Here is a 24,613-nt window from a genome sequence, read left to right as displayed (position 1 = left end):
ATGTACCACGGCTTCGAGGTCCCTTTGGCTCAGGTAGGGTCGCAGTTGGCGTATCAACTGAAGCTGATAGCAAGCACTTCTGACCGTCGCATTTACTTGAGATGTCAACTGCAGGGACGAGTCCAGAAGTACTCCTAAGCTGCGAACTTCGTCCTTCAGGGGAAGTGTGACCCTGTCCAGGACAGGTGGATAAACTTCCTTTCTAAGGCCTGGGGAACCTATCACCAGTACTCCCGTTTTCTCTGGATTCAGGCTGACTTTGTTTTCCCTCATCCGGCCCATTACCGGCTTCAGGCAGGCATTCAGAGAGACGCCATCCTTAGACACCGCAGCAGTTGGAGGCACAGAGAAGCATATTTGGGTGTCATCAGAGTACAGATAACACCGCGCCCCATGCCTTCGGATGATCTCTCCCAGCGGTTTCATGTAAATGTTAAAGTGGGGGACAAAATAGCTCCCTGAGGGACACCCTCCTTCCTTCCTTCCATCAGACTGGTCTCCATGGTGGACTCTGTCCAGCTGAAAGGCTCTCCCAGGTGCTGCCCTCTGGATTGTCTGGAGGGACTGTGTGCAGCGAAAGGGATTAGGGCTTGTAATCTCTGGAGAATCCCCCCACAATCCACTGGGCTAATGGACTCTGGGGGCAGGGGGGCTTTGTGAGACCTGGGCCCCAGGAATGCCAGCCCCCAAAGCAAGCAAACACTCTCCGCTGGCAAGGGGTCGGGTGGCCCCTCTCTGGCGTGGGCCGACCAGCCAGCATACCCTCTGCATTTCCCTCTGGCTTTGGCAATATGGGAGCTTAATCTGCAAAGATCAATGGAGACAAAAGGCTTCCTGGCTGGACTCTGTTTGCCAAGGCTGCAGCTGTGTCAATCCCCAAAGACAAAGGAGAGGGCGAAGCAGGGCCAGGCATAAGCCAAAGGCCATTCCGGCCCCGGATAGTGGCATGGCCGGCCAAGGGACTGGGAAGCGGGAAGGAGAGCTGCACCATCCCAGGAAGACTGGATGGTTGCCCTGGGAAGGGGGCTCAAGAGGCAACAGGCCGTTCATGGGGGACCTCAGAAGGAATGACCCCCAGAGAAGGCAGAAGGCAGAGCTGCGTCTCTGAAGGGGAGAGCGGAGCAGAGTCCAGACAGGAGGCTGAGCAGGAAGGGGCTCACCTGGCGGCTGCGGAGTAACCAAATTACCTTTCAGAAGCAGAGAAGCTATGCCACGGCTGCCTGGTCCAGGCCTCTGCACAAGGACGTAGCCAAGGGGGGGTTCTTGGGGTCCAGACCCCCCCCTTCCATTAGAAAAATGAATGGTGTGTGCTGCTGCGCCGCTGCACCCAAGCCCCATTATAATGGTGGCACTTAGTCTGGACCCCCCCTTTCCTAAAATCCTAGCTACGTCCCTGCTCTGCATGTAGCCCTTGCGCCGAATGGCAACATCATGCAATGGAATCCAAAAACCCAATGCACCACTGCATGCAGAACCAAACAGTTAACTCCACTTCCACAACCATGAACTCAGACAAAAATACCCAGCTGTTTCCACAGAGCAACTCTGGCCTGTGCAAGGCCCCCACTGTGGAAGGAGCCTCTATGCAGCTCTAGCCAAGCGCTGCTGGACATTTAAAAAGAAGCACAGACTCATAGACTGCTAGAACTGGGAGAGAGCCCCAGGGTCATCCAATCCAGCCCCATCCTGCCATGCAGAAAGGCACAACCTGGGACAGGTGGCCATCTGGCCTCTGTTTAAAGATCTCCAAGTAAGGAGACGTCCTCCAAAGAAGGAACCAATTTGTTCACATTCAGAAGTCAACTTCCAATGCTTTCTGGGGGCATTCTTAGCACCCATAAGCCCCCCTCCCCCGGGGAGTACCAGGGGCATAGAATTGACCCCAGACCCACTGCAGTTGCCCGCCCTGCCCTACAAGCTGAGAGCCATGGGATCAAGAAGGAACCCAAAGGCCATGTAGTCCATCTCCCTGCCGGAACAGGTAAAGCTCCCCTCTCATTTGACTTTTTAACACCTTTGGCCTGATGAAGAAGCAGCCAGTGGAGCTTCGAAAGCTCGCATGGTGTGTTTTGTGCATTTTGGTTGGCCAATGAAAGTACAGTATTGCTCTTTTATGGAGTTTGTATGTTGTTGTGCTTTGCACTGGGAGAAGTAGACCTGGCACCTTGCTCTCCCACCACTGATTCCCCCCCCACACACACACACCATTGAATGACATAGAAATGGACCGATTGGAGGGGTCTGTGTCACTTCAAAGGTGCGTAGGGGGTGGAATTTGATCATTATGCGCTTGGCAAAAGAACACCAACTCCCCCAAAGGCCCCCAAAGTGAGTCACGGCAGCATAGGCTGGGCTCTTGATGCTGTATAACTGGCAAGCATAATGCCAGCCCCTTGCCTTGGAGGACTGGAGGCTGCAAGGCACCCTCCTGTTAAGACCTTTGGGCATGGTTTCACCCCCAAGTGCCAGGCCAAGGCAGTCCAGGGCTTTCTTTGGGGAGGTAAATCCCTCCCCTGCCATGGCTGGCTCTTAATGCCTCCAGCAGCCCTTTGGGAAGCGCTTCCGTCCAGGTGGCCCCAGAAGAGCAGCAGTGAGATCATGTCTTGGCTAGGCGGCCAGGCGGGCAGCCAGAGAGAGGACCCCCAGCCCTCTTTCCCAGAGGGGCCAGCCCCAGGGGGCTAAACCCACCGCGGCTTGAGCGGCTGCAGCGGCTGTCTGCCCTCCCTGGTCTGGGGCCCAGATGGAAAGGGGTCCCTTGCTAAGGGCAGGATGCGGCCGAACGAGTCAAGGATGCGGTGCCTGCACACGCTGCGGCCTTTGCACAGGAGAGCATGCCAAAGCATAGAGAGTGAAGCATGCAAAGGAGGACTGCCAAATGGAGGACACACAAGAAAAATGGAGGAAACGATCAAATCAAAGCTAAAAACACCAATATGAATGAGAATTCATTCCATACGGTTTATTTACAGCTGTATTACATATACTGTATTTTGTTATGTACTCAGCGGTATTTTTCTCATGAATCTATCTGCATTAAAATGCCTTGTTGGCTTGCCATGTACTTAGAGTCACAGAATCACCTGAGTCAAGGGCCATCCATCCAGAGCTCTAACAGAACTCTGAGCAAAGCAAATGCTTACATTTTTACTTTACCTTTAGCCATTGCCTTTAGCCACAAATCCTGGACTCAATCTACATTGAAGTTATTCCTTTCATTTGTCCACTGTGCTGAAATGAAGGGGGGAAACCCTTTTCCACATTTGCACTGTGTCCTCAAGCAGCCCATTGCCTCCCAAACTGTTTGCTGCCCTTTTCCCCCCAGAAAGACAAATGTGCTCTGAGCTCTGGGTGCGAGTCCTGTCCACTGCTGCTCCAAGGAGAAAAGAACTCCAGAAGGAGCCCTCTGATCCTCCATTTGCAGCAAGGACAGGCTGCCAAGTAGATGAGTCTACCAAAGGGTGTTCCTGGATGGGCTTCTTAGCCATGCTCAAAATGGAGAAGATTTTGGAGTTCCTCCTGGGGAGAAGGTTGAAATGTTGGACATGTTCAGGAAAAGGAGGACATCTGGTCCCCTGGCCTTAGAATCATAGGCCCTTATCAGACGAGTGTGGAACTAGGGGTCTTCAGCACTGGGCGGTTCGAATTCACGTTATTTCGCAAAGTACTGTCATACCTGGGAGTCCCTCCGCATTGGCATGATTCAAATTGGCCAATACGCATTCGCGCGAAGTGCATTCAGTGCAGAATGTTTAGCCACACCGGTGCTCAACATGAGGATTGGCCGATTCGTATCGGCCCCCTCGCACATGCTCAGTGGTGCCCTGCATGGGTTGCGACCATTAACTGTCATCTTTCGGCCGTTGAGGGAGAGAGCAGGCCGGCCCAACGTCATCAGGGGCTGAAGGGTCTGAAGACAGAGTGTATCTTAATTGTAGATGTTTTTTTGTAGATTTTATTGATATTTGCTGTGAACCGCCCTGATCTATGGAAGGGCGGTATAAAAATAATAAATTTATTATTATTATCATGCCACCTGCCCTGCCTTTGCCAGCCCTCCTCCTCCTACCTGAGGCTTGTACCTGGCCCAAGCCCTTGCGCCTGGCAGGTACCTCCTCCTCCTCCTCCTCCTCCTTCTTATTAACCTTTTTGGCGCATGGACCATATCAAAGGCCCTCTCCATGCCTCAAATTAATCATTAATGCAGGGAAGGAGAGGCACAGCCGGTCAGGTTGCCATGATGCCACGCTGCCCAGGAAAAATCCCACAGAGCTGGCAAGGAGTCCGGCTTGCTCTCCCTGGAGGATGCAAGAGCTCTGCCCCCAAACGCCTCCATTTGAGGGGAAGGAGCATGTCTGGAGGAGTAAAAATACAGAAGCGGGATGAAAGGGGTCAGAAAGGGAGCAACTGGAAACATGCGGCCAAAGGCCTTTAATAATAATAATAATAATAATAATAATAATAATAACAACAACAATAATTTATATTTGCCCAGGTGCAACTCTCTGCTGTAGTCTATAAAACATATGCTGGTTCTTTTGGGGAATTTTCTGGTGCGCTCCACTAGCCATCGCATGTTTGCAATATAGTCATAGAATCTTAGCGTTGGAAGAGACCCCAAAAAGGGCCATCCAGTCCAACCCCTTTATTCTGCCATGCAGAAACTCTCCATCAAAGCATCCCCGACAGACTCTGTTGTTGCTGTTGTTGTGTGCCCTGAAGACATTTCCGACTTAGGGCAACCCTAAGGCAACCCTATCATGGGGTTTCTTGGCTAGGTTTGTTCAGAGGCTGAGAGAGTGTGACTTGCCCAAGGTTCCCTGGTGGGTTCCCTTGGCCAAGCAGGATTCAAACCCTGGTCCCAGAGTGGCAGGCCAGCATCCAAACTCCTGGAGGAGGTTGACCGATTAACTGGAGGAAGCCTGCGGTTGCTGCTGCCCTGGGAGGGCTTGGGCTCCTTCTTTCCCAGGGAAAGTCTCTCCCTCCGGAAGGCTTTGTCTTGGTGCTCTGCTTTATGGCAGAGGCTGGGCACCTAACAGCCTCCCATAAAGACAGCGAGCGGCCTGGGCTGGCGCACTGGGAGGACTGGGAGAGGAGGTGGGCACTCCCAGTAGGGGGGCCAATGCCAGGGTAGTCTGGCAGAGTTCTGTTCCGGGCCCCACAGAATCATAGAACTGTAGAGTTGGAAGACACCCCAAGGGCCATCCAGTCCAACCCCATTCTGCCATGCAGGAAATCCCAATCAAAACACCCCTGACAGATGGCCATCCAGCCTCTGCTTAAACAACGAACTCCAACTCCCAGAATTCCATAACCTTGAGCTAAGGCAGGTGAAGTGGTGCCAAACCAGGTTATTTCTCCATTGTGGATGCAGCCTGCGCAAACTGTCCTTTCGCTTTTGGTGCTTCCTGTCCCTTTGGGCAAACAATATTCTTGCTGCTGCTGCCATAAACCAAAGAAGTGATCCACATTGACTGCTACCCAGTTCTTTATCCATAAAGCCCAACAGAAACGTTTCTGGTAACAATACAAAATCTATCTTAAGAATTCATAGAATCATAGAACCGTAGAGTTGAAGAGACCCCAAGAAGGGCCCTGATCCAGTCCAACCCCCTTCTGCCATGAAGGAAATCCCACTCAAAGCATCCCTGACAGATGGCCATCCAGCCTCTGTTTAAAGACCTCCAAAGAGGTCGGATTATTATTATTTAATTAACCTACAAATCTAAGTCCAGTTATTTCCCCCTTCTTACAGGCCCACCTTGTATGAAAAAGAGAGCCCTCCTTCTCTTGACCTCCCCGAAATGGGACTGAAATATCCTGGGCCATTTTTGGCCACTTAGTTGGGGTTGGAGGCCATCTAGACCCCACCCTGAACAGGTTCTCTTTTAACTGACTGCAAAAAACCTTCTCTCTTTGGACCACATGTCCCCCATAGATTCCTATGGACACGATGTCCTCTTTCACAGCCTCACCTTTAGTTTCAGAAGCCATTTACAGACCTTTTTTAAAAAAAAGTATAGGGCCATTGCTTTTACACAACTCCAGATAAAGCTCATTTTCTCTAGCCTCTGCGTTTCTCTTGTCTGGTTAAATCACTCCTTAAGTTTCATGTTTCAAAAGCAATTATTGATATTCGAAGCGTTTTTCTATTGCTTCTGGACCCACCAGTTCCTTCAGACAACGGAAGATGGACAGAAATGTTTAAAACATTAAATATGTGAATAAAAGCATTTAAAAACAGACTTTAAAAGTAAGGTAAGAAAAGCAGAATTAGAATCAGAAAAAGGAGGAGTGGAGCTAGGAGGAAGCGGCATTAACAACCGAAGAGATGATGCGGAGAATGGCACCCAAGTATTAGCAGAAGCCCTTTGGGAATCGGAAGCGTTCATAAGGAAGGCCCAAGAGGAAAGGCAGCTCTGATGCTGAACATATGGACAACAAAAAGAATGGCCACTGGAGAAATACACAAACGCAATCTCGACAACGAGGAAATGGACCTAGTGAAAGGATTCCCATCTCTAGGACCAAACGCTGACCAGAATGGAGGCTGCAGTCAAGGAATAAGAAGAAGAAGTCTAGGAATGGGAAGGGCAGCCATGAAGGAACTGGGAAAGACACTGAAGAGCAAAGAGATACAACTGGGAACTACAGTCAGAATGGTCCAGGCCACTGTATTCCCCATCATCCCCATGAATGGATGGCAGAGCTGGAGAGTGAAGGAAGCAGACTGAAAGAAAACCAACTCCTTTGAAATGTGGTTCTGGAGAAGAGGGCTTGGGAGGATCCCATGGAGAGCCAAGAAGACCAACAAATGGGTTGCTGAACAGGTCAGACCAGGGCTCTCCTTGGAAGAGGAGACTATCATACTTTGGCCACATAAAATGAGAAAGCAAAGGTCAATAAGAAAAACAAGAATGCTATGGAAGGTAGAGGACAGGAAAAAGAGAGGAAGGCCACAAACCAGATGGATGGGTTCGATCAGGGGATTGTTATGGGCAAGGAAGGGCTTATTGCAGGCTCTCCTGGAGATGCCTCCTCCGCAGGGATGCCATGAGCGCCAATGGACGCCAGGGCAGCTAACAACAGCAACAAGGCTGCAGACAATTAAAGCAGCCAAAGTAGTAGTCTTAAGGAGTTTTTGAAAAAGGAAAAAGGCCTGAATCTGAAGAGCCCCAGGGAATGGGAGGCCTGGGGGCAAAAGGACCCCCCCCTTTCCCAGCAAACAAGGCAGAAGCATCCCATTCCCCCTTTCTCTCTCTCCATCTCTCTCTGCTCCCATCCCTGAGGAGCTCCTCTGCAAAGGCAGGTCCCATCTTGCAAGAAAAGGGGGCGGCTTTGTGGCTTTCGGGTTTCAGGAGAGGAAGGAGTCTTGGTGGTGCTTGGCGTTAGTGCCAAGGACGCAAGTGGGCAGGCTGGCCGAGTGGGAAACCTCCTCTGCGACTGGTCACTCCATGCCAGGGTTGCCAGGCCTGAGACTTCAGGGCCAATACCTGAGGAAGGGACTGGGAAAAGCAAAACCACCTCCCAGGATTTCTCACCTACTAAGAAAACCCAGTGAAAAGTCCATGGGGTCTCCGTAAGGAAACAGGCGACTCCAAGGCGCATAGACAGATACACACATCGCACCGGACCCTGCCTGATCTTGGAAGCTAAGCAGGGTCAGTCCTTGTTAGTACTTGGATGGGAGGCCACCAGTGAATACCAGGTGCTGCTGCCCTAGATATTTCAGAGGAAGGGACCGGCAAAACCACCTCTCAGGATTCCCTGCCTAAGAAAAGCCCGTGAAACGCATGGCATCACCGCAAGTGACAGGCAAGCCCATAGACAGCAGCCCCAAAGGCACCGGATCCCATTTGAGCTTGGAAGCTAAGCAGGGTCAGTCATGGATGGTACTCAGATGGGAGACCGTCGACAAACAGCCGGTGCTGGAGGCTGTATTTCCAAGGATGGAACTGGCAAAAACCCCTCTGAGGATTCCTTGACTAGGGGAAACATTTGGAGGACATTTTGGGATTCCTCCTGGAAAGAGGGCCAAAGTGTAGGACATGTCCTGGAAAAGGAGGGTGTCTGGTGCCCCTGCAATGATGGCAAACCCCTCGGGGGAAATCTGGCCAAGAAAGACCCCTCGGGGCCAGCTAGGCTGAAACCTAGGGAAGCGCCTCCTCATGCTGCCAACCTCTTTCTTTCCGTTGGACTCAAAGGTGCTTCTGCAAAATCTCTCTAAATACCAGTCTGTCCCACTGACCAGTTCTGGAGCTGGAAATCCCTTTTGCAGGCTGGTTTTTCCAGACTGAAAGGGCCTATGTCTTTGAATCCTAGCAGATACAGGGCTTTAAAATGTCCTGCTAGATTCCTTCACACACACACAGAAGCCCTTTTCCCAAGGGGCTTCCAGCATCCTTGGGGCGCCTGGCCCAAATCCAAAGGAGCCCCTCCAGAAACAGCCCCTCTTGCAAAAGGCTGAAAGATCCCAGGCTGCCAAGGCCTTGGCACATGGCTGAGCGTGACCCTTCGGCTGTGAGTGTTGTGTGTTGTGTGTGAGCCAGGAGCCTCTCCTCTTTCCTGCCTGTTTTCTCACGGTCCCTGAAAGGGCTTCTCAGGTGAGGCCTCCAAAAGCAGGGCTGCCAGGTGCGCAGCAGGGAAGGGAAGAGGCCCAAAGAAGAAAGGAAAGAACGAAGGAAAGAAAAGGAGAGAGGGAGGAGGGGGAGCTCTGGCTGGGAGCAAGCAGAGGTGGCTCTTGGCACCTGACTGAAGGGCGCCAGGCGTGGGAAAGCCACTCAGGCCAAGGGGGAAGAGGGGAGAGATGGGGGCAAGACCCACGGAGGCCTCCAGGCAGAGCCCAGGCAAAATCCCAGGAGCCACGGAATGCCAGGTCACTTAGGAATTAAAAAGGAAATGCAGAGATATGGGGGACACCTGGCTGAACGAGAGAAAGGGGTCTGGGAGCCCAAGTAGACCACAAGATGAACATGAGTCAACAGTGCGATGCGGCAGCTAAAAAGGCCAATGCGATTCTAGACTGCATCAATAGAAGTATAGTGTCTAGATCAAGGGAAGTCAAGCTGCTCTGGTCAGGCCCCACCTGGAATATTGTGTCCAGTTCTGGGCAAAACAATTCAAGGAGGACATTGAGAAACTGGAGCCATGTGTCCAAAGAAGGAAGACTAAAATGGTGAAAGGTCTGGAAACCATGAAGCCCTATGAGGAAGGACTTAGAGAACTGGGGATGTTTAGCCTGAAGAAAAGACGATTAAGAGGGGATATGACAGCCCTGTTTAAATATTTGAAAGGATGTCATGTTGAGGAGGGAGCAAGCTTGTTTTCTGCTGCTCCAGAGAACAGGAGACAATGGATGCAAGCTCCAGGAAAAGAGATTCTACCTAAAAACATTAGGAAGAACTTCTTGGCAGCAATGGAGATTGCGGTGGAGCCTCCTTCTTTGGAGGCTGTCTTTAAGCAGAGGCTGGATGGCCATCTGTCACAGGGAGGGCTTTGGGGGAGAGTTCCTGCATGGCAGAAGGAGGGGCTTGGACTGGACCAGGGCCCTTCTTGGGATTTCTTCCATCTCTAGGATTCTAGAGGATGGAGCCAAAGTGAGCCCTGGGCAACAAACACTGACAGAGACATAGCTTAAAAGTAACTTGTTCCCTCCTCGCCTTCTGTGTTTCTGGAGGAGAATAAAAGGCTAAAGAGTAGGAGAGAGCGAGAGACCCATTGAGACCCCCAGATTCCCATGACTGTCAATTACATGGGGAGGGAGTGATGGGATTAAAGTTGCTGCAACCTGAATGTGAGGTGCCCCCCAGCTCCTTCTTTGCCCTGGGCCTGATCCAGGGGCCAATCCTGATGTCTAGGAAGCCATGGGGGGGCTGTTCCCAAGGACTCCCAACCCAGCCCACTTTCCAGGGAAGGAGGTGGCTGGGAAACTGCGCAGAGGGCAAATGCGTCTGTCAGAAAGCAGAGACCCCCAAGGAACCCCAACCCTCTCTCCTTGCAAAGACCCAGGAGGCAGGGCTGGAGAGGCCCACGCCCCACACATCCCACCCCAGTTCTTCAGTGGCCTCCACTTGCCTCCTGCAGCTTCCAAGCTGTCCTGAGGCCGCCATCCCACTGTCCATCCTGCTGGACCTGCAACCATGTGCAACCCTCCCTCTGTGGCCACAGACCCAGCCAGAGGCACATGGCTCTTGGGAGACTCTTGCTTCCGGAAGCAGCATAAGATACAGGCCAAAGGGCAGCTTGTGGGGTGCAAAGCCCTACATGGATTGGGCCCAGGCCGCCCGAAAGGCCGCATCCCCCTCCAGGAGCCTGGCTTTTCAGTCCTTCCACCATCACAGAGCTTGAAGAGACCCCAAGAAGGGCCCCGGTCCAGTCCAAGCCCCTTCTTCTCTCCATCCAAGCCCTCTTCCCTGGGAGAGCCATCAGCCTCCAAGGAAGGAGGCTCCTGGGTCCTCCATTGCGGCCGCAGCGTCTTCCACTCTCCAAGGGCTCTTGCTGCAGGAAGTCCTGCCTCATGTCCAAGGATCCCAGTCTGGGGGACTCCTTCCCAGAAGAGGCTCTCTTGGCCTCCTCTCTGCTGGGCCTTATCTCCTGGCGAGAGGCGTTTGGCAAGGGTTGGCCATTGCCCTCCTCTGAGGCGGAGAGAGCCAGGCCTTGCAAGGTGGCCTCCAGAGCCACTCAGAGCCCTGGACCAGGCTGCTTCTCGGGCCCTTCGTTTCCTACCCTGGGAGTGGCTCCCGGGTGCTTTTCTTCTCCTTCCTTGGAACCCATTCTGCTCCCAGACCAGGCCTCTCCCTTTGGGACCATTAGCCGGGCTGGCTTTCCCTACAGTCTCCCTTCACCTGCTTGAGAGGATCAGAAAGGATGGATGGATGGATGGATGGGTTGGAGGCAAAGGGCCAGAGAGGCCTTGGGCCAAAGAGCAGTATTTGCCCCCCAGGAGTTTGGGCTGTTTGTCGCTGCCTGCCCCCCTGAGGCCCTTTCCGAAGGCAAGCCCCGCGGGGCCCAGAGAGGCTGGCCATGGCTGCCTCCTTCCCCCACAGAGGAGGCGGCCGAGAGAGTGGGCCTCTTCCCCAGGGCTCCCCCATGGAAGGAGGACCCCCAGCAGAAGAATCAGCTGCCCCCCAAACACCCCCCTCTGCCCCCCTCCCTGGCTGAAAAGTAACTGCTCTCGATCCTTCTCAGGAGGAGACAGTTTCGCCGCTTCTTAGGAAGTCGACTTTTCCAGCCCTTTCCGTTTCACGGAATAGAGGCAGACCTGAGAGAGAGAGGCGCCTGAAGCCCCCGAGGCCCAGGGGCTGCAAGGCCAGGAAGGGGCCCAAGGGCTGGGCACCCCCCCCCCCCCGAATGCAGTCCCAGGGCAGCCATTCCGTGGGGCAGGACCCAAGTGCCCAGGCTCCCAGCCGGGGCTCCTCCGAGGGGCCTGGCTCCGAAGGGGGCTGGGCTGGGGCTGAGGGAGGGGCGTCCAATGGGCCTCAGCCGCTGACCCTCCCAGGGGCTGCCCCTCCCCTCCCTCTGGGTCTCAGCCTGGGGGCGTGGCTCGTGGGCGTGGCTGCGCCTGGGTGCCGCCCTCCCATTGGCCGGGCGAGTGTGGGAAAGGGCCGGCGGACGCTTTCACACGAGCCGATCGCGTGCCCCGCTGCGAGGGAGGGAGGGGCCGCAGCCGTCGGCGGACCTTAAAAGCCCCGGACACCAACGGAGCCAGAAGCAGAGCCAGAGGCAGGCTCCGCGGGAGGGAAGGCAGGGGCTCCTCCTCCTCCTCTTCCAGCCCCAGCAGCAGGATGCCCGGCGCGGAGCAGGTGCTGCAGCTGCTGATGGAGACGCAGGGGCCCCCCTCGGACAAGCCCCGCCCCGCCGCCGCCGCCCCCGCCCCCCAGGGAGGGCCCTCTGAGCCCCGGAAGGTAAGCCCTCCAGCCTCCCTGCCTCCTTCCCCTCCCCTCTTCCCTCCTGCCTCCCTCCCTCTGACCCTGGTCTCTGTCCCTCAGTCCTCGAAGCCCATCATGGAGAAGCGTCGCAGGGCGCGGATCAACGAGAGCCTGGCCCAGCTCAAGACCCTCATCCTGGAGGCCCTCAAGAAGGACGTGAGTGGAGACCAAGGGGCAGGGCCTAGCAATGGAAGCCCCCCCCCAGGTGAGGAGACAGGCAGCCTGTGACCCCTGCCCCGCTTTTTCCGCAGAGCTCCCGCCACTCGAAGCTGGAGAAGGCCGACATCCTGGAGATGACCGTCAAGCACCTGCGGAGCCTCCAGCGCCCCCAAGTGTCCGCCGGTGAGAGAGACGGGGCAGGGGCCCCAAGGGGGCTCTGGGCCAGAGACACACGGCCCACTCCCTCCTGGGAAGGAAAAAGGCACACGAGGGAGGGGGATCGGGGAGGGGGCAAGGAAGACCCCAAGAAGACCCCTTGAAGCCCTCTTTCTGCCTTTGAATACGCATCTGACAAAAGGCTCAAGTCTGCAAAAGCTCACTCTGCAACTGTTTTGGCAAAGTTAGTCCCAAAGGGGCTGCAAGCTCCCTTTCAGGCTGACTTCCGAGACTGAGACAAGGAGGGCTTCCATGGAGGAAGACAGAGGGCCCTAGGGAGGGAAGGGACCCCCAAGGGCCAGCGTCCATCCCCTTCTCCCACGGAGGAAACAGAGGGACCTAAGAGGGAAGGGCCCCAAGGCCACGCAGTCCATCCCCCTTCTCCCAGGAGGAAGACAAAGGGCCCTAGAGAGGGAAGGGACCCCCACCAAGGGCCACGCAGTCCATCCCCCTTCTCCCACGGAGGAAGACAGAGGGCCTAGAGAGGGAAGGGACCCCTCAAGGCCACGACAGTCCACCCCCTTCTCCCACGGAGGAAGACAGAGCGCCCTAGGGAGGGAAGGGACCCCCAAGGCCAGGCAGTCCATCCCCCTTCCCCCGAGAAGAACGAGAGCCTAGAGGGAAGGGACCCCACAAGGCCACCAGTCCCCCCTTCTCCCCACGGAGGAAGACAAGGGCCCTAGAGAGGGGAAGGACCCTCAAGGGCCACGCAGTCCATCCCCCTTCTCCCAGGAGGAAACAGAGGCCCTAGGGAGGGAAGGGACCCCCAAGGGCCACGCAGTCCAATCCCCTTCTCCCACGAGAAGACAGAGAGCCTAGGGAGGGAAGGGACCCCCAAGGGCCACGCAGTCCATCCCTCTCTTCCCACGAGGAAGACAGAGGCCCTAGAGAGGAAGGGACGCCTAAAGGGCCCGCAGTCACCCCCCCTTCTCCCACGAGGAAGACAGAGGGCCCTAAGAGGGAAGGGACCCCTCAAGGGCCACGCAGTCCAGCCCCCTCTTCCCACGGAGGAAGACAGAGAGCCCTAGAGAGGGAAGGGACCCCCAAGGGCTACCAGTCCAGCCCCCCTTCTCCCTCCCCCAGAGGAGACAGAGGGCCCTAGAGAGGGAGGGACCCCTCAAGGGCCACGCAGTCCAGCCCCCCTTCTCCCCCGAGGAAGACAGAGGGCCCAAGAGAGGGAAGGGACCCCCAGGGCTCTGAGTCCAGCCCCCCTTCTCCCAGAGAAGAGGGCCCCTAGGAGGGAGGGAACCCCAAGGCCACGCAGTCCAGCCCCCTCTCCCCCCGGAGAAAGAGACCCCGGCCCGCACTAGAGGGAAGGGACCCCCAAGGGCCACGCGTCCCCCCTTCTCCCCGGAGAAGATAGCGGCCCTAGGGAGGAGGGAACCCCAAGGGCCACGCAGTCCATCCCCCCTTCTCCCACGGAGGAAACAGAGGCCCTAGGGAGGAGGGAACCCCAAGGGCCACGCAGTCCATCCCCCCTCTCTCCCCAGAGTAGACAAGGGCCCTAGAGAGGAAGGCCCCTCAAGGGCCACGCCTTCCAGCCCCCTCTCCCCCCCGAGGAAACAGAGGGCCCTAGAGGGGAAAGACCCCTCAAGGGCCACGCAGTCCCAGCCCCCCTACTCCCCGAGAAGACACAGGGCCCTAGAAGGGAAAGGACCCCAAGGGCCACGCAGTCCATCCCCCTTCTCCCCAGGGAGACAGAGGGCCCTAGGGAGGGAGGCGACCCCCAAGGGCCATGCCGTCCAGCCCCCTTCTCCCCCAGAGGAAAGACACAGGGCCTAGGGGAGGGGACCCCCAAGGGCCATGCCGTCCACCCTTCTCCCCCGAGGAAGACACAGGCCTAGGGAGGAAAGGGCCCCCAGGCCTACCAGTCCCCACCTCCCTTCCCTCCTCCCCAGAGGAAGACAGAGGGCCCTAGGGAGGGAAGGAAACCCAAGGGCCATGCAGTCCATCCCCCCTTCTCCCCCGGAGGAAGACAGCGGGCCTAGGGGAGGGACCCCCAAGGCCATGCTGTCCAGCCCCCTTCTCCCCCGAGGAAGACACGGGCCCTTGGGAAGGAGAGGACCCCCAAGGGCCACGCAGTCCAGCCCCCTCTCCCACGAGGAAGACAGAGGGCCCTATAGGGAAGTGACCCCTAAGGGCCACGCAGTCCAGCCCCCCTCTCCCCACGAGGAAGACAGAGAGCCCTAGAGAGGGAAGGGACCCTCAAGGGGCACGCAGTCAGCCCCCTTCTCCCCCGGAGGAAGACACAGGGCCCTATGAGGGAAGGAACCCCAACGCCACACAGTCAGCCCCCCTTCTCCCACGGAAGAACAGAGGGCCCTAGAGAGGGAAGGACCCCCCCAGCCACGCCGTCCAGCCCCCTTCTCCCACGGAGGAAGACCCGGCCCTAGGGAGGGAAGGACCCCACAAGGGCCACACAGTCCAGCTCCCTTCTCCACCTGAAGACGAGGCCCTAGGGGGAAGGGACCCCCAAGGGCCACGCAGTCCACCCCCTTCTCCCCCGGAGAAGAACACGGGCCCTAGGAGAAAGGGAACCCCAAGGGCCACGCAGTCCACCCCCTTCTCCCCCGGAGGAAGACAGCGCCCTAGGGAGGGAAGGAACCCCAAGGGCCACGCAGTCCATCCCCCCTTCTCCCCACGGAGGAACAGAGGGCCCTAGGGAGGAAGGACCCCAAGGCCACCAGTTCAGCCCCCTTTTCCTCCCCCGCATGAGACGGGCCCTAGGGATGGAAGGAACCCCAGGGCCACGCAGTGCATCCCCCCCCTTCTCCCACGGAGAATACGGAGGCCCTAGGAGGGAAGGGACCCCCCAAGGGCACGCAGTCCAGCCCCCCTCTCCCCCGAGGAAGACAGCGGCCATGCAGTCCAGCCCCACTCCCCTCCCCCGAAGAAGACAGCGGGCCCTAGAGGGAAGGGACCCAGCCACGCAGTCCAGCCCCCAGCCCCCTTCTCCCCCGGAGGAAGACAAGCAGGCCCTAGGGAGGAAGGGAACCCCAAGGGCCCACGCAGCCCATCCCCCCTTCTCCCACGAGGAAGAAACGAGGGCCCTAGGGAGGAAAGGAACCCCAAGGGCCACGCAGTCCATCCCCTTCTCCCCCAGGTAGACAGAGGGCCCTAGAAGAGGGAAGGGACCCTCAGGGCCACGCAGTCCACCCCCCTTCTCCCCCGAGAAGACAGAGGGCCCTAGAGAGGGAAGGGACCCCCCCAGGGGCTGCTCCGTCAAGCCCCCCTTCTCCTACAGAGAAACGAGGGCCCTAGGGAGGGAAGGACCCCAAGGGCCACGCAGTCCAGCCCCCTTCTCTCCCCAGAGGAAGACAAGCGGGCCCTAGAGGGAAGGACCCCCAGGGCCAACGCAGTCCAGCCCCCTTCTCCCCCCGGAGGAAGACAGCGGGCCCAAGGAGGGGGAGGAACCCCAAGGGCCACGCAGTCCATCCCCCCTCTCTCCCACGAGGAAGACAGAGGGCCCTAAGAGGGAAAGGACCCCTCAAGGGCCACGCAGTCCAGCCCCCCTACTCCACCGAGGAAGAACAGGGCCCTAGAGAGGGAAAGAACCCCCAAGGGCCACGCAGTCCATCCCTTCTCTCCCAAAGGAAGCAGAGGGCCCTAGGGAGGGAGGCGACCCCCAAGGGCCATGCCGTCCAGCCCCTTCTTCTCCCCCAGAGGAAGACACAGGCCCTAGGGAGGGGACCCCAAGGCCATGCCGTCCGCCCTCTTCTCCCCAAGGAAGACACAGGGCCTAGGGAGGGAAGGACCCCCAGGGCACACGCAGTCCATCCTCCCTCTCCCCAGAGGAAGACAGAGGGCCCTAGGGAGGGAAGGAACCCCAAGGCCTGCAGTCCATCCCCCCTTCTCCCCCGGAGGAAGACAGAGGGCCCTAGGGGAGGGGACCCCCCAAGGGCCATGCTGTCCAGCCCCTTCTCCCCCGGAGGAAGACACGAGGCCCTTGGAAGGAGGGACCCCAAGGGCCACGCAGTCCAGCCCCCTTCTCCCACGGAGAAGACAGAGGGCCCTAGATAGGGAAGTGACCCCTCAAGGGCAACGCAGTCCAGCCCCTTCTCTCCACGGAGGAAGACAGAGCCCTAGGGAGGGAAGGGACCCCAAGGGCCAACGCAGTCCAGCCCCCTCTCTCCCGAGGAAGCAGCGGGCCCTAGGAGGGAGGGAACCCCAAGGGCCACGCAGTCCATCCCCCCTTCTCCCACGGAGGAAGACAGAGGGCCCATGGAGGAAGGGACCCCCAGGCCACGCAGTTCAGCCCCCTTTCCCCACGGAGGAGAACCGGGGCCCAGGGAGGGAAGGGAACCCCAAGGGCCACGCAGTCCATCCCCCCTTCTCCCACGGAGGAATGACGAGGGCCCTAGGGAGGGAAGGGACCCCCAAGGCCCACGCAGTCCAGCCCCCTTCTCCCCGGAGGAAGACAGAGGCCCTAGGAGGAAGGGACCCCCAAGGGCCACGCAGTCCAGCCCCTTCTCCCACGTGAAGACAGGGCCTATGAGAGAGAAGGGACCCCCCAAGAGCCACGCAGTCCAGCCCCCTTCTTCCCACGGAGGAAGACAGAGGGCCTAGAGAGGGAAGGGACCACAAGAGCCACGCAGTCCAGCCCCCTTCTCCCAGGAGTAAGACAGAGGGCCTAGAGGGAAGGGACCCCAAGGGCCCACACTCCAGCCCCCCCCTCTCCAACGGAGGAAGACAGAGGCCTAGAGAGGGAAGGGACCCCCAAGAGCCACCAGCCAGCCCCCTTCTCCCATGGATAAAGACAGAGGCCTAGGAGGAAGGGACCCCCCAAGAGCCACGCAGTCCAGCCCCTTCTCTCCCACGGAGTAAGACAAGGGCCTAGAGAGGGAAGGGACCCCCAAGGGCCACAAGTCCAGCCCCTTCTCCACGGAGAGACAGGACCCTAAGCGAGGGAGGACCCAAGAGCCCGCAGACCATTCCCTTCTCCCATGGAGGAACCCAGTGCCCTAGGGAGGGAGGGACCCCCCCCAGGGCCGCGCCATCCTGCCCCTTCTCCCTCGAGGAAGACAAGGCCACACAGTCCAGCTCCCTTCTTCCATGGAGGAAGACATACGACCCTAGAGAGGGAAGGGCCCCAAGGCAGCATGCAGTCTGAGCCCGCTGCACAAGAATACAGCATCACATTAGGAAGGACCCGCAGGGGCCATCCAACAACCCACTTCGCCATGCAGGAACTCACAGTCAAGTACCCCCTTGACCAATGGCCATCCAACTTCCTAAGACCTCCAAGGAGGGAGACTTCACTACACCCCAGTAACAACACTGCTTAATAATACTTTTATTAATAACTTTGCATGGCTTTGATATCTTATTGCTGTTAGCCACCTTGAGCCCCATTATTAGGAGAAGAGCAGGAAGTGTTAATGAATAAAGTAAATTGTTAACAGCGTGTCCCAGCGCATAGGCAAGTGGCATGATTCACTGGCTGTCCGACTCTGGAGTTGCATTAGGGTTAGGCTGTGGTGCTTAATGGGGGGGTTAATCTAGTTGCTTGGGTGCCCTCCTGCCTGGGATAGCAAAAGCACTTCATAGTTTTCGGTGGGTTTTGAGGACTATGAGGCCTGCCTACAAAGTTTTCTGACATTTGCCCAGCATGTGGCTTTGCATCTTCAGAGAATGTTGAGTGCAAGAGAGAAGGGTGTATATGTCAGCTCATTTAATATTGCTTCATGCTACACTAAGCACTCCCTAAGCGGTTACAAGTGTAAGCTTATTGCCCCTCAACCTCCTTGGAACGATCAAGCCTGAGTCGAGCCTGAGCCCTTTCGCTGGAATTGAACTCGCAACCTTGTCTTTGTGAGTGGCTGCTTGGAGGCATTGAACCACTGCGCCACCTGAGCTCTTCTGACTTTGGAGGGGGCTTCCCTTGCTGCTTTTTTTCTGACCGCGCTCTCTTTGCCCCCTCCCCTTGGCAGCGGTGCTGAATGCAGATCCCACGGTGCTGGGCAAATACCGTGCTGGCTTTAATGAGTGCGTGAACGAGTGACGCGCTTCCTCTCCACCTGTGAGGGGGTTACCGCCGAGGTTCGCACCCGCCTCCTCAGCCACCGGGCAGTGCATGACCAGATCAACGCCATGAACTACCCGGCCCCAACCACCACGCCCCCTCGGCCTCTTTGGGCAAGCCTGGTCCCAATCCCCACAGCACCAGCACCCCCGACGGCAGCGGGCTCCTTGCAAGCCGTCCAGCAACCCAGTGGCTCCCGGGGAGACCCCAAAGGTCACGGCGGCTTCCAGCTGGTCCCGCCTCCAACGGGCAGTTTGCCTTCCTCATCCCCAACGCAGCCTTCGCCCCCCACAGCAGCGCGGTCATCCCGCTCTACGCCAGCGCAGGAATTGGCTCGAGGGCTCCTTCCCCCACGCGGCCGTCTCACCCGGATCGGGCCAGTCCCTTCCAGCGGACTCAATTTGGAGCCTTGGTGATGGGGCTGCACGGGACGCAGAGGGACTCTGGTTGGAGCAGAGCCTTGGGCGCTTGGACCTGGTGGCCCCCCGGGAGTGGCCAGGGTTTGGGGTCCTCTCCCTTCCTGGGGAGGGGGAGGGGGAGTGTGTGTTTGTGAATCGACCGCCCTGAAACTCTTGCATTGTGCCTTTGTATGGTAGCAAACCCTCCCTGCTTTCCTCTTTGTCCCCCAGCGGTGTGGAGTGGGGTGGGCTCGCCTGGGTGGGCAAGAGGACGTCACACACACCTCTATCACGCCCCCTCCCACCCTATTTTCCTTTATCCTTTTTAAAAAAGGGCACCAAAGATTCTTTGTTTTTGGAAGCGCTGTGACAAACAGAAAGGACTGCTAGCATCACCCGTTTCTCTGGCAAGGGGACGATGGGACTTCCTCCGCTTGGCAGCAGGAGAAGCTTGAATGGCTCCCGGCTTGTGGGGAACGGAGGGATCGGACGTGGCCCAGTTGGCCACCATGCGGCCCCTAGCTCCGTGGGGCAAAGGCAGTGGGGCACGGACGGTCCTGAGGCACATCAGGCTGGGCTGAATCCTCCAAAGGGAAACCGCAAGGACAGAGAGGGCCACCAAGAAGAGGAAGGGCCCTGGGATCCGCTGGGGTTGGCCCCAGGACTTCCATGATACCAGCATCAATCCCAATATTATAGTGGGTTAGTAAAATGGTGCCCTTATATAAAATGGCAAAATCATTTTTTTGTGTGTGTTTTTTGGAATTAAATAATATTTTTGGAGTATTTCAAACTGTGGATGCTGTATCTGTGGATACGGAGGGCCAGCCTGCAAATGCAGTCATGAAAATAAGTCACATTCAGCAACAGAACCCAATGGAGCAAGTGGTTGGGATGTGTTCTGCCGCAGTCATAGACCAGAACCATAGAGTTGGAAGAGACCCCAAGAAGGGCCCTGATCCAGTCCAACCCCCTTCTTCTGCCATGCAGGAACTCTCAGTCAAGGAGGCTTCAGCGTCTGCAATCCTCTGAATATCACACTGCAGCGTCTTCTGCTGCAACTTGGAGCAGGCAGCTATTCATACAGACAAACCAGGTTACAACAGACCTGTACTCCTGTTCCTGGCAGTGGGTTTTTGCAATCAGTTTTTGATATTGCTCTCATACCCTTCGATTATACTTCTGCCCGTTTTCTGAACATATGGCCTGCTTTCTTGATTCATGTTTACCTGATGCCTTGGGTGTGTGGAGTCTCCTCCCATTTGCGTGTTTTCCCAAAGGCAAGGGTGGCAATGGGGCAGGATGCGCCAAGGAAGTGCCATCTGTGGGGTACTTGGGAAGGGCCCCTGAAAGAAAGAAAGAGCTGCCCAGCGGTGGGACTGCTCCTGGAAGGCGGTGGGCTTCCAACCTTGTGGGAAGTTTCTAAAGCAAATAAAGTCTGAAGCCAAGGTGGGATGGCCACACTTGGAGTAGGTTCCTTCCTGGCAGAGGGTTGGAGTAGGGGGCCTTTTGGGTCCCCGGCAGGATTTGAGGGCCGGAAGGAGGGAAGTAGGCGGGGGTTTGATGCCTCAGAGTGGCCAGAGGTGTGGTGTGGTTGTGGGGGATGCGAAGGAAAGCAGCAGGAACTTTGCCAGGGACTCTGGTTTGGGGCACCCTGCGGAGACTGGCATCAAAGGGTTTCCTGCTGTCTGCTGTGGGCAGCCCTAGTGGCCGCAGGGGATGTTTGGGTCCTTGCCTGAGGGCTGACCACTCAGAATGCTCCAGCCGGCCCTGGTTCTGTTCCGGCATCCCAAGTCCAGCCCTGCTGCTGTGGGGAAGCCATCTCGCACGGTACGCATGCATACATCACACTGTGCGCTGTGGTGCCCTTGCTGGACCTCCTGGCACAGCATTTTGGTTCTGTGAGGCGCCTCCACACAGACAAGTAATGGTGCTTCGACCCCACTTGAGCTGCCAGCTGGGATTTGTAGTCCTGTGAGGTATTTAAAATCTAGAAATCCTAGAGTTGGAAGAGACCCTAAGAAGGGCCATCGAGTCCAAGCCTCTTCTTCCATGCAAGAAGTCTCACCAAAGGGCGGCCTAAGGGGACCCTCCAAGGGCCAGCTAGCCCTCTGTCAAGAGGAGGCCCAAAGCTGGGGCCAGATGTTCCCAGCTGCTGGGTTGCCCTCATGGGGCTCCTTGCTGCAGACCTTCTGGCCCTGGAAGGGTCCGTCTGGCAAAAAGGGTCTTGGCTGCAGCTGCAGTGCCCTATTGCAAGTGTGGGGAGTGCGTGCCACTCATCAATGGGGCTAGCAAAGGCCAGAGTCTGGCTGAGGGCGTCTGAGGAGGAGGCGGCTGAGGTGCAGGAGGGGGGTGTCCTCCCTCCCCAGCGGGATGGCCCTTGGGGTCCCTCAAACCTACGGTACTAGGATCCATAGCCATTAGGGCCCATGCATGTGTGCACTGAGATGCTGCCTTCTGAAGAGCAAGAGCACATGAAGAGACCTGTTGAGTGCACTGTGGAGCAGCACTTCACCCTTTGAGCATCATGTAAGGCCACAGGCTTGGAGAACAGCGTCATCTCATGAGGGAAGGGATACGCAGAGGGGGGTAGGGCTGTCAATGGCAAGGTCCCATTGGGAGCTAGTGCAATGCAATGCCAATGCATGCAAGGTGCCTTCCCACAGCTCCAGGAGTGCCATGCCTGCTATGCTCTATGCCGGGGTAGGCACCCTTTTGAGCCGGGGGCCGGGTTGCTGTCCCTCAGATACTGGGGGGCCAAAGCAAAAAATAAATAATTAAATTATATATATATATATATATATATATATATAATATATATAAAAACCAGGACAAATGTACAACAAAATTTTTCAATAGAAGACACTTTTTAAAAAAAATGGAGGACATGTGAAAAATTTGCTGATTTTTAAAAAAAAATGTTAAATAAAATGCATGTTTCTGAGTGTTTCTATAGACATTGCCCCCAAAGGCCCCGGTGGCAATCGGCGGCAGGACCAGGCTGGGGCCGGTCCAAGGCCTTGCCGGGCCGCATCCGGCCCGCGGGCCCAGGTTGCCTACCCCTGCTCTATGCCAAGGGCAATGCTTGCAAGGAGGGCTTGGCACCTTGCACAGTGAATGCCCAGCGCTTGCATTACTGGACACTGGGTGCCAAGAGAGAGAATGCTGGCCCAAAAGCAGCCAGATGACCATATGGAAGGATGGCCACTGGCCCTCATGGCAAGACCATAGTTGTTGTTTGTGGTTGCCAGCGGCCCTTGAACCCACGGGAGACCCTGTGCAGGGACGTAGCTAGGATTTCAGGAAGGGGGGATCCGTCTAATTCCACCATTATAATGGAGCTTGGGTGTGGCGGTGCAGCATCACATACCATTCATTTTTCTAATGGAAGGGGGTCCGGACCCCAAGACCCCCCTGGCTACGTCCTGCCCTGTGGATGAGGCCCCTCCAGTGCCCCCTTTGCTGCTCTGCGCAGGTCCCAAAGGTCCATGGCTGGGTCCTCCAGGACCGAGTCGGTCCTCTGCAATGGGGGCCGCCCCTCCTTCCTAATGCCTTCCCCAGCATTATTGTCTTTCTAGTGATGCACAGATCTCGTGATTTGACCAAAGGACCACAGTTCAGTTCGATCCTCTTGGCAAATCCACTGGATTAGATCTGGCTTGGTCGTTTCAAAGAAAAGAAACTCCTTCTTTGACTCCTTGGCTGTCCATAGTACCTCGGCACTCTTCCCAGAACCACATCTCCAATGAGTTGATTTCCTCTTGTCCGCTTTCCTCACTGTCCACTCTCGCGCTTACACAGGGAAGAAGGTCCCGTGGCTTGCCACTCCTAACCTTTTTGTGCGCAGCTGTGCATCTTGCACTTTCGGCTCCTGTCCCGTTCTTTCATGGTGCTGCCCTTCCCATTCCCAGCCTTCTCCTAATTTCTTGACTCTAGTCACCATTCTGGTCAATGTTACTCTTTCAGTCCAGAGAGATACGATCAGCAGACTTTGGGTGATTCTGAGCATAAGCATGCATGTCTGCCATTTCCTCCAGCAGGGGGCACCAGTCCCAGGGGAGCCAAGGGCTGCACTTCTCTCAATGAAGGGGAGGAGGACGCCTGGCGGCTTCAGCGCACCAATGCTCCTCTTTGCGTGCTTCTTCTTCTATCTGTGGGCAGCAGGGGTCACTGTGAGCTTGTCCAGGCCACGGCCAGGGAAGAAGCCCAGGTGCTGCTACGGCGACGGCCTCCTCCATTCCAGGAGACCAAGGTTCTTTTTTTACTTCCCAGCGCATCCTGTTTATTACCAGAAGCTTTGGGACACTGCTGAATACCTATACTTCCAGTTTCGCTCGTCCCAGGACACAAGTGAGACACACAATGCAACCCTGCCCCACTTTACTGGGAGGCATAGGGAGCCCCATGGCAGAGCGACGGGACCCACGGAGGAGGCCAGGGGCCCTTTTCGGAGGTCTCCTCCTTCTGGACAGCGGCCAGAGGCCAACGCCATCTTGATGGCAAGGACACAATAAGAGGGGCTCTGGAGACTTGGGGGAAAGGCCTGGTGGGATGCACATAGCCTCTGGTGGGGGGCATATACACCAGCTCCTGCCCTGAACCCTCCTGAACCCCTGCTCTGCTAGAATCCTCCATCCCCCAGACCTGAGGAGGACAGATGGGGCGCAGATGTGGGATGCCCCCATGGCCCATTGGCACCAGTGTCTTGCTATGGCAAGCCATGCCCACCCATGTATCCCCACATGTGCACCTCCACATCTGTCCCCGGCCACTGGTAATGGCCTTGCACAATGCCAGTAATACAATGTATGCCCATAATGTAGTTCTATCTTGTGGGTTTTTCAGGCTCTGTAGCCATGTTCCCAGCGTCTTCCTATAATTGACCTTCTCTTCCTCCTCCCTCAGACCCTATCCCCATATATCCAATATCCATCACTGACAGGACACTGGCCATCCTGGGAGAACTGGGAGGGCCAGGGAGGGAGAACTGACGGCTGTCTGCTTCCTCATTGCTGCATCTTCTGCCCTAAGCTGGCATGCCCAGTGTCTCATAGAAAAATCATAGAGTTGGAAGAGACCGCAAGGGCCCTGATCCAGTCCAACCCCCTCTGCCATGCAGGAAATCCAAATCAAAGCACCCCATGACAGATGGCCATCCAGCCTCTGTTAAAAAAACCTCCAAGGAAGGAGACTCCACTGCCACTCTGAGGAAGGAGTGTGTTCCCCTGTCGACAGCCCTTGCTTGGAGGTTCTTCCTAATGTTGAGGTGGAACTCTCTTTCCTTGCAGCTTGCATCCATTGTTCCGTCTTAGGAGTTTATCAGGCAAGGGAAATTGAAGTATAATCCAATGGCAATGTGAATGCAATTATGGGGTTTCACATATTGCGTGATAATACCACATGCAAATTCGTGATAAATTCATGAATTCATCATTAAACAGATCCTTAAACAGAGAGTCTGTGACATCAGAAGCAATCCTCATCACAAAAAGTCAACATGGGTTTTCAGAGAAACAAGTCTGCCAGACAAACCTTATCTCCTTCTTTGATAAAGTTACCATCTTGTAAGATGAAGGAATGCTGTGGATGTAGTAGATCTTGATTTCAGTAAGGCCTTTGACAAGTTCCCCATGACATCTTGCAACACAGCTGTAAAATTTGGGCTAGACAAAGGAACTGTTACATATGGATCTGTAATTGGTTGACCGGCCGAACCCAAGGGTGTCACAATGGCTCCTTTTCATCCAGAGAGAAGTGACCAGTGGGTGTCCAGTGGGGCTCTGTCCTGGGCCCGGGCTATCAACATCTTAATCAAACCCTGGATGACAGAATTGGGAGCATACTTATCAAATTTCAGATGACAAACCAAATTAGGAGGAATAGGCTTTTAATAC

At 56.5% G+C, this 24,613-nt stretch overlaps 1 protein-coding gene across 1 annotated transcript; it reads left to right on the top strand.

Annotated features, from left to right (window-relative positions):
* Nucleotides 1-18,888, top strand: LOC121926016 (transcription factor HES-1-B-like). Its single transcript, XM_042458570.1, is given in 8 exon segments — nt 1-33; nt 11,526-11,900; nt 11,985-12,080; nt 12,176-12,266; nt 18,230-18,295; nt 18,298-18,552; nt 18,555-18,667; nt 18,670-18,888. Coding segments are annotated over 8 exon segments (1,248 nt in total).
* Nucleotides 18,889-24,613: the final 5,725 nt, after the last annotated feature.

This window comes from Sceloporus undulatus, chromosome 3, assembly GCF_019175285.1.
Source record: "Sceloporus undulatus isolate JIND9_A2432 ecotype Alabama chromosome 3, SceUnd_v1.1, whole genome shotgun sequence".
NCBI classification, from domain to species: Eukaryota; Metazoa; Chordata; class Lepidosauria; order Squamata; family Phrynosomatidae; genus Sceloporus; species Sceloporus undulatus.
Note: the sequence above shows the minus strand (reverse complement) of the source record. Positions and strands in the feature narration are given on the sequence as shown.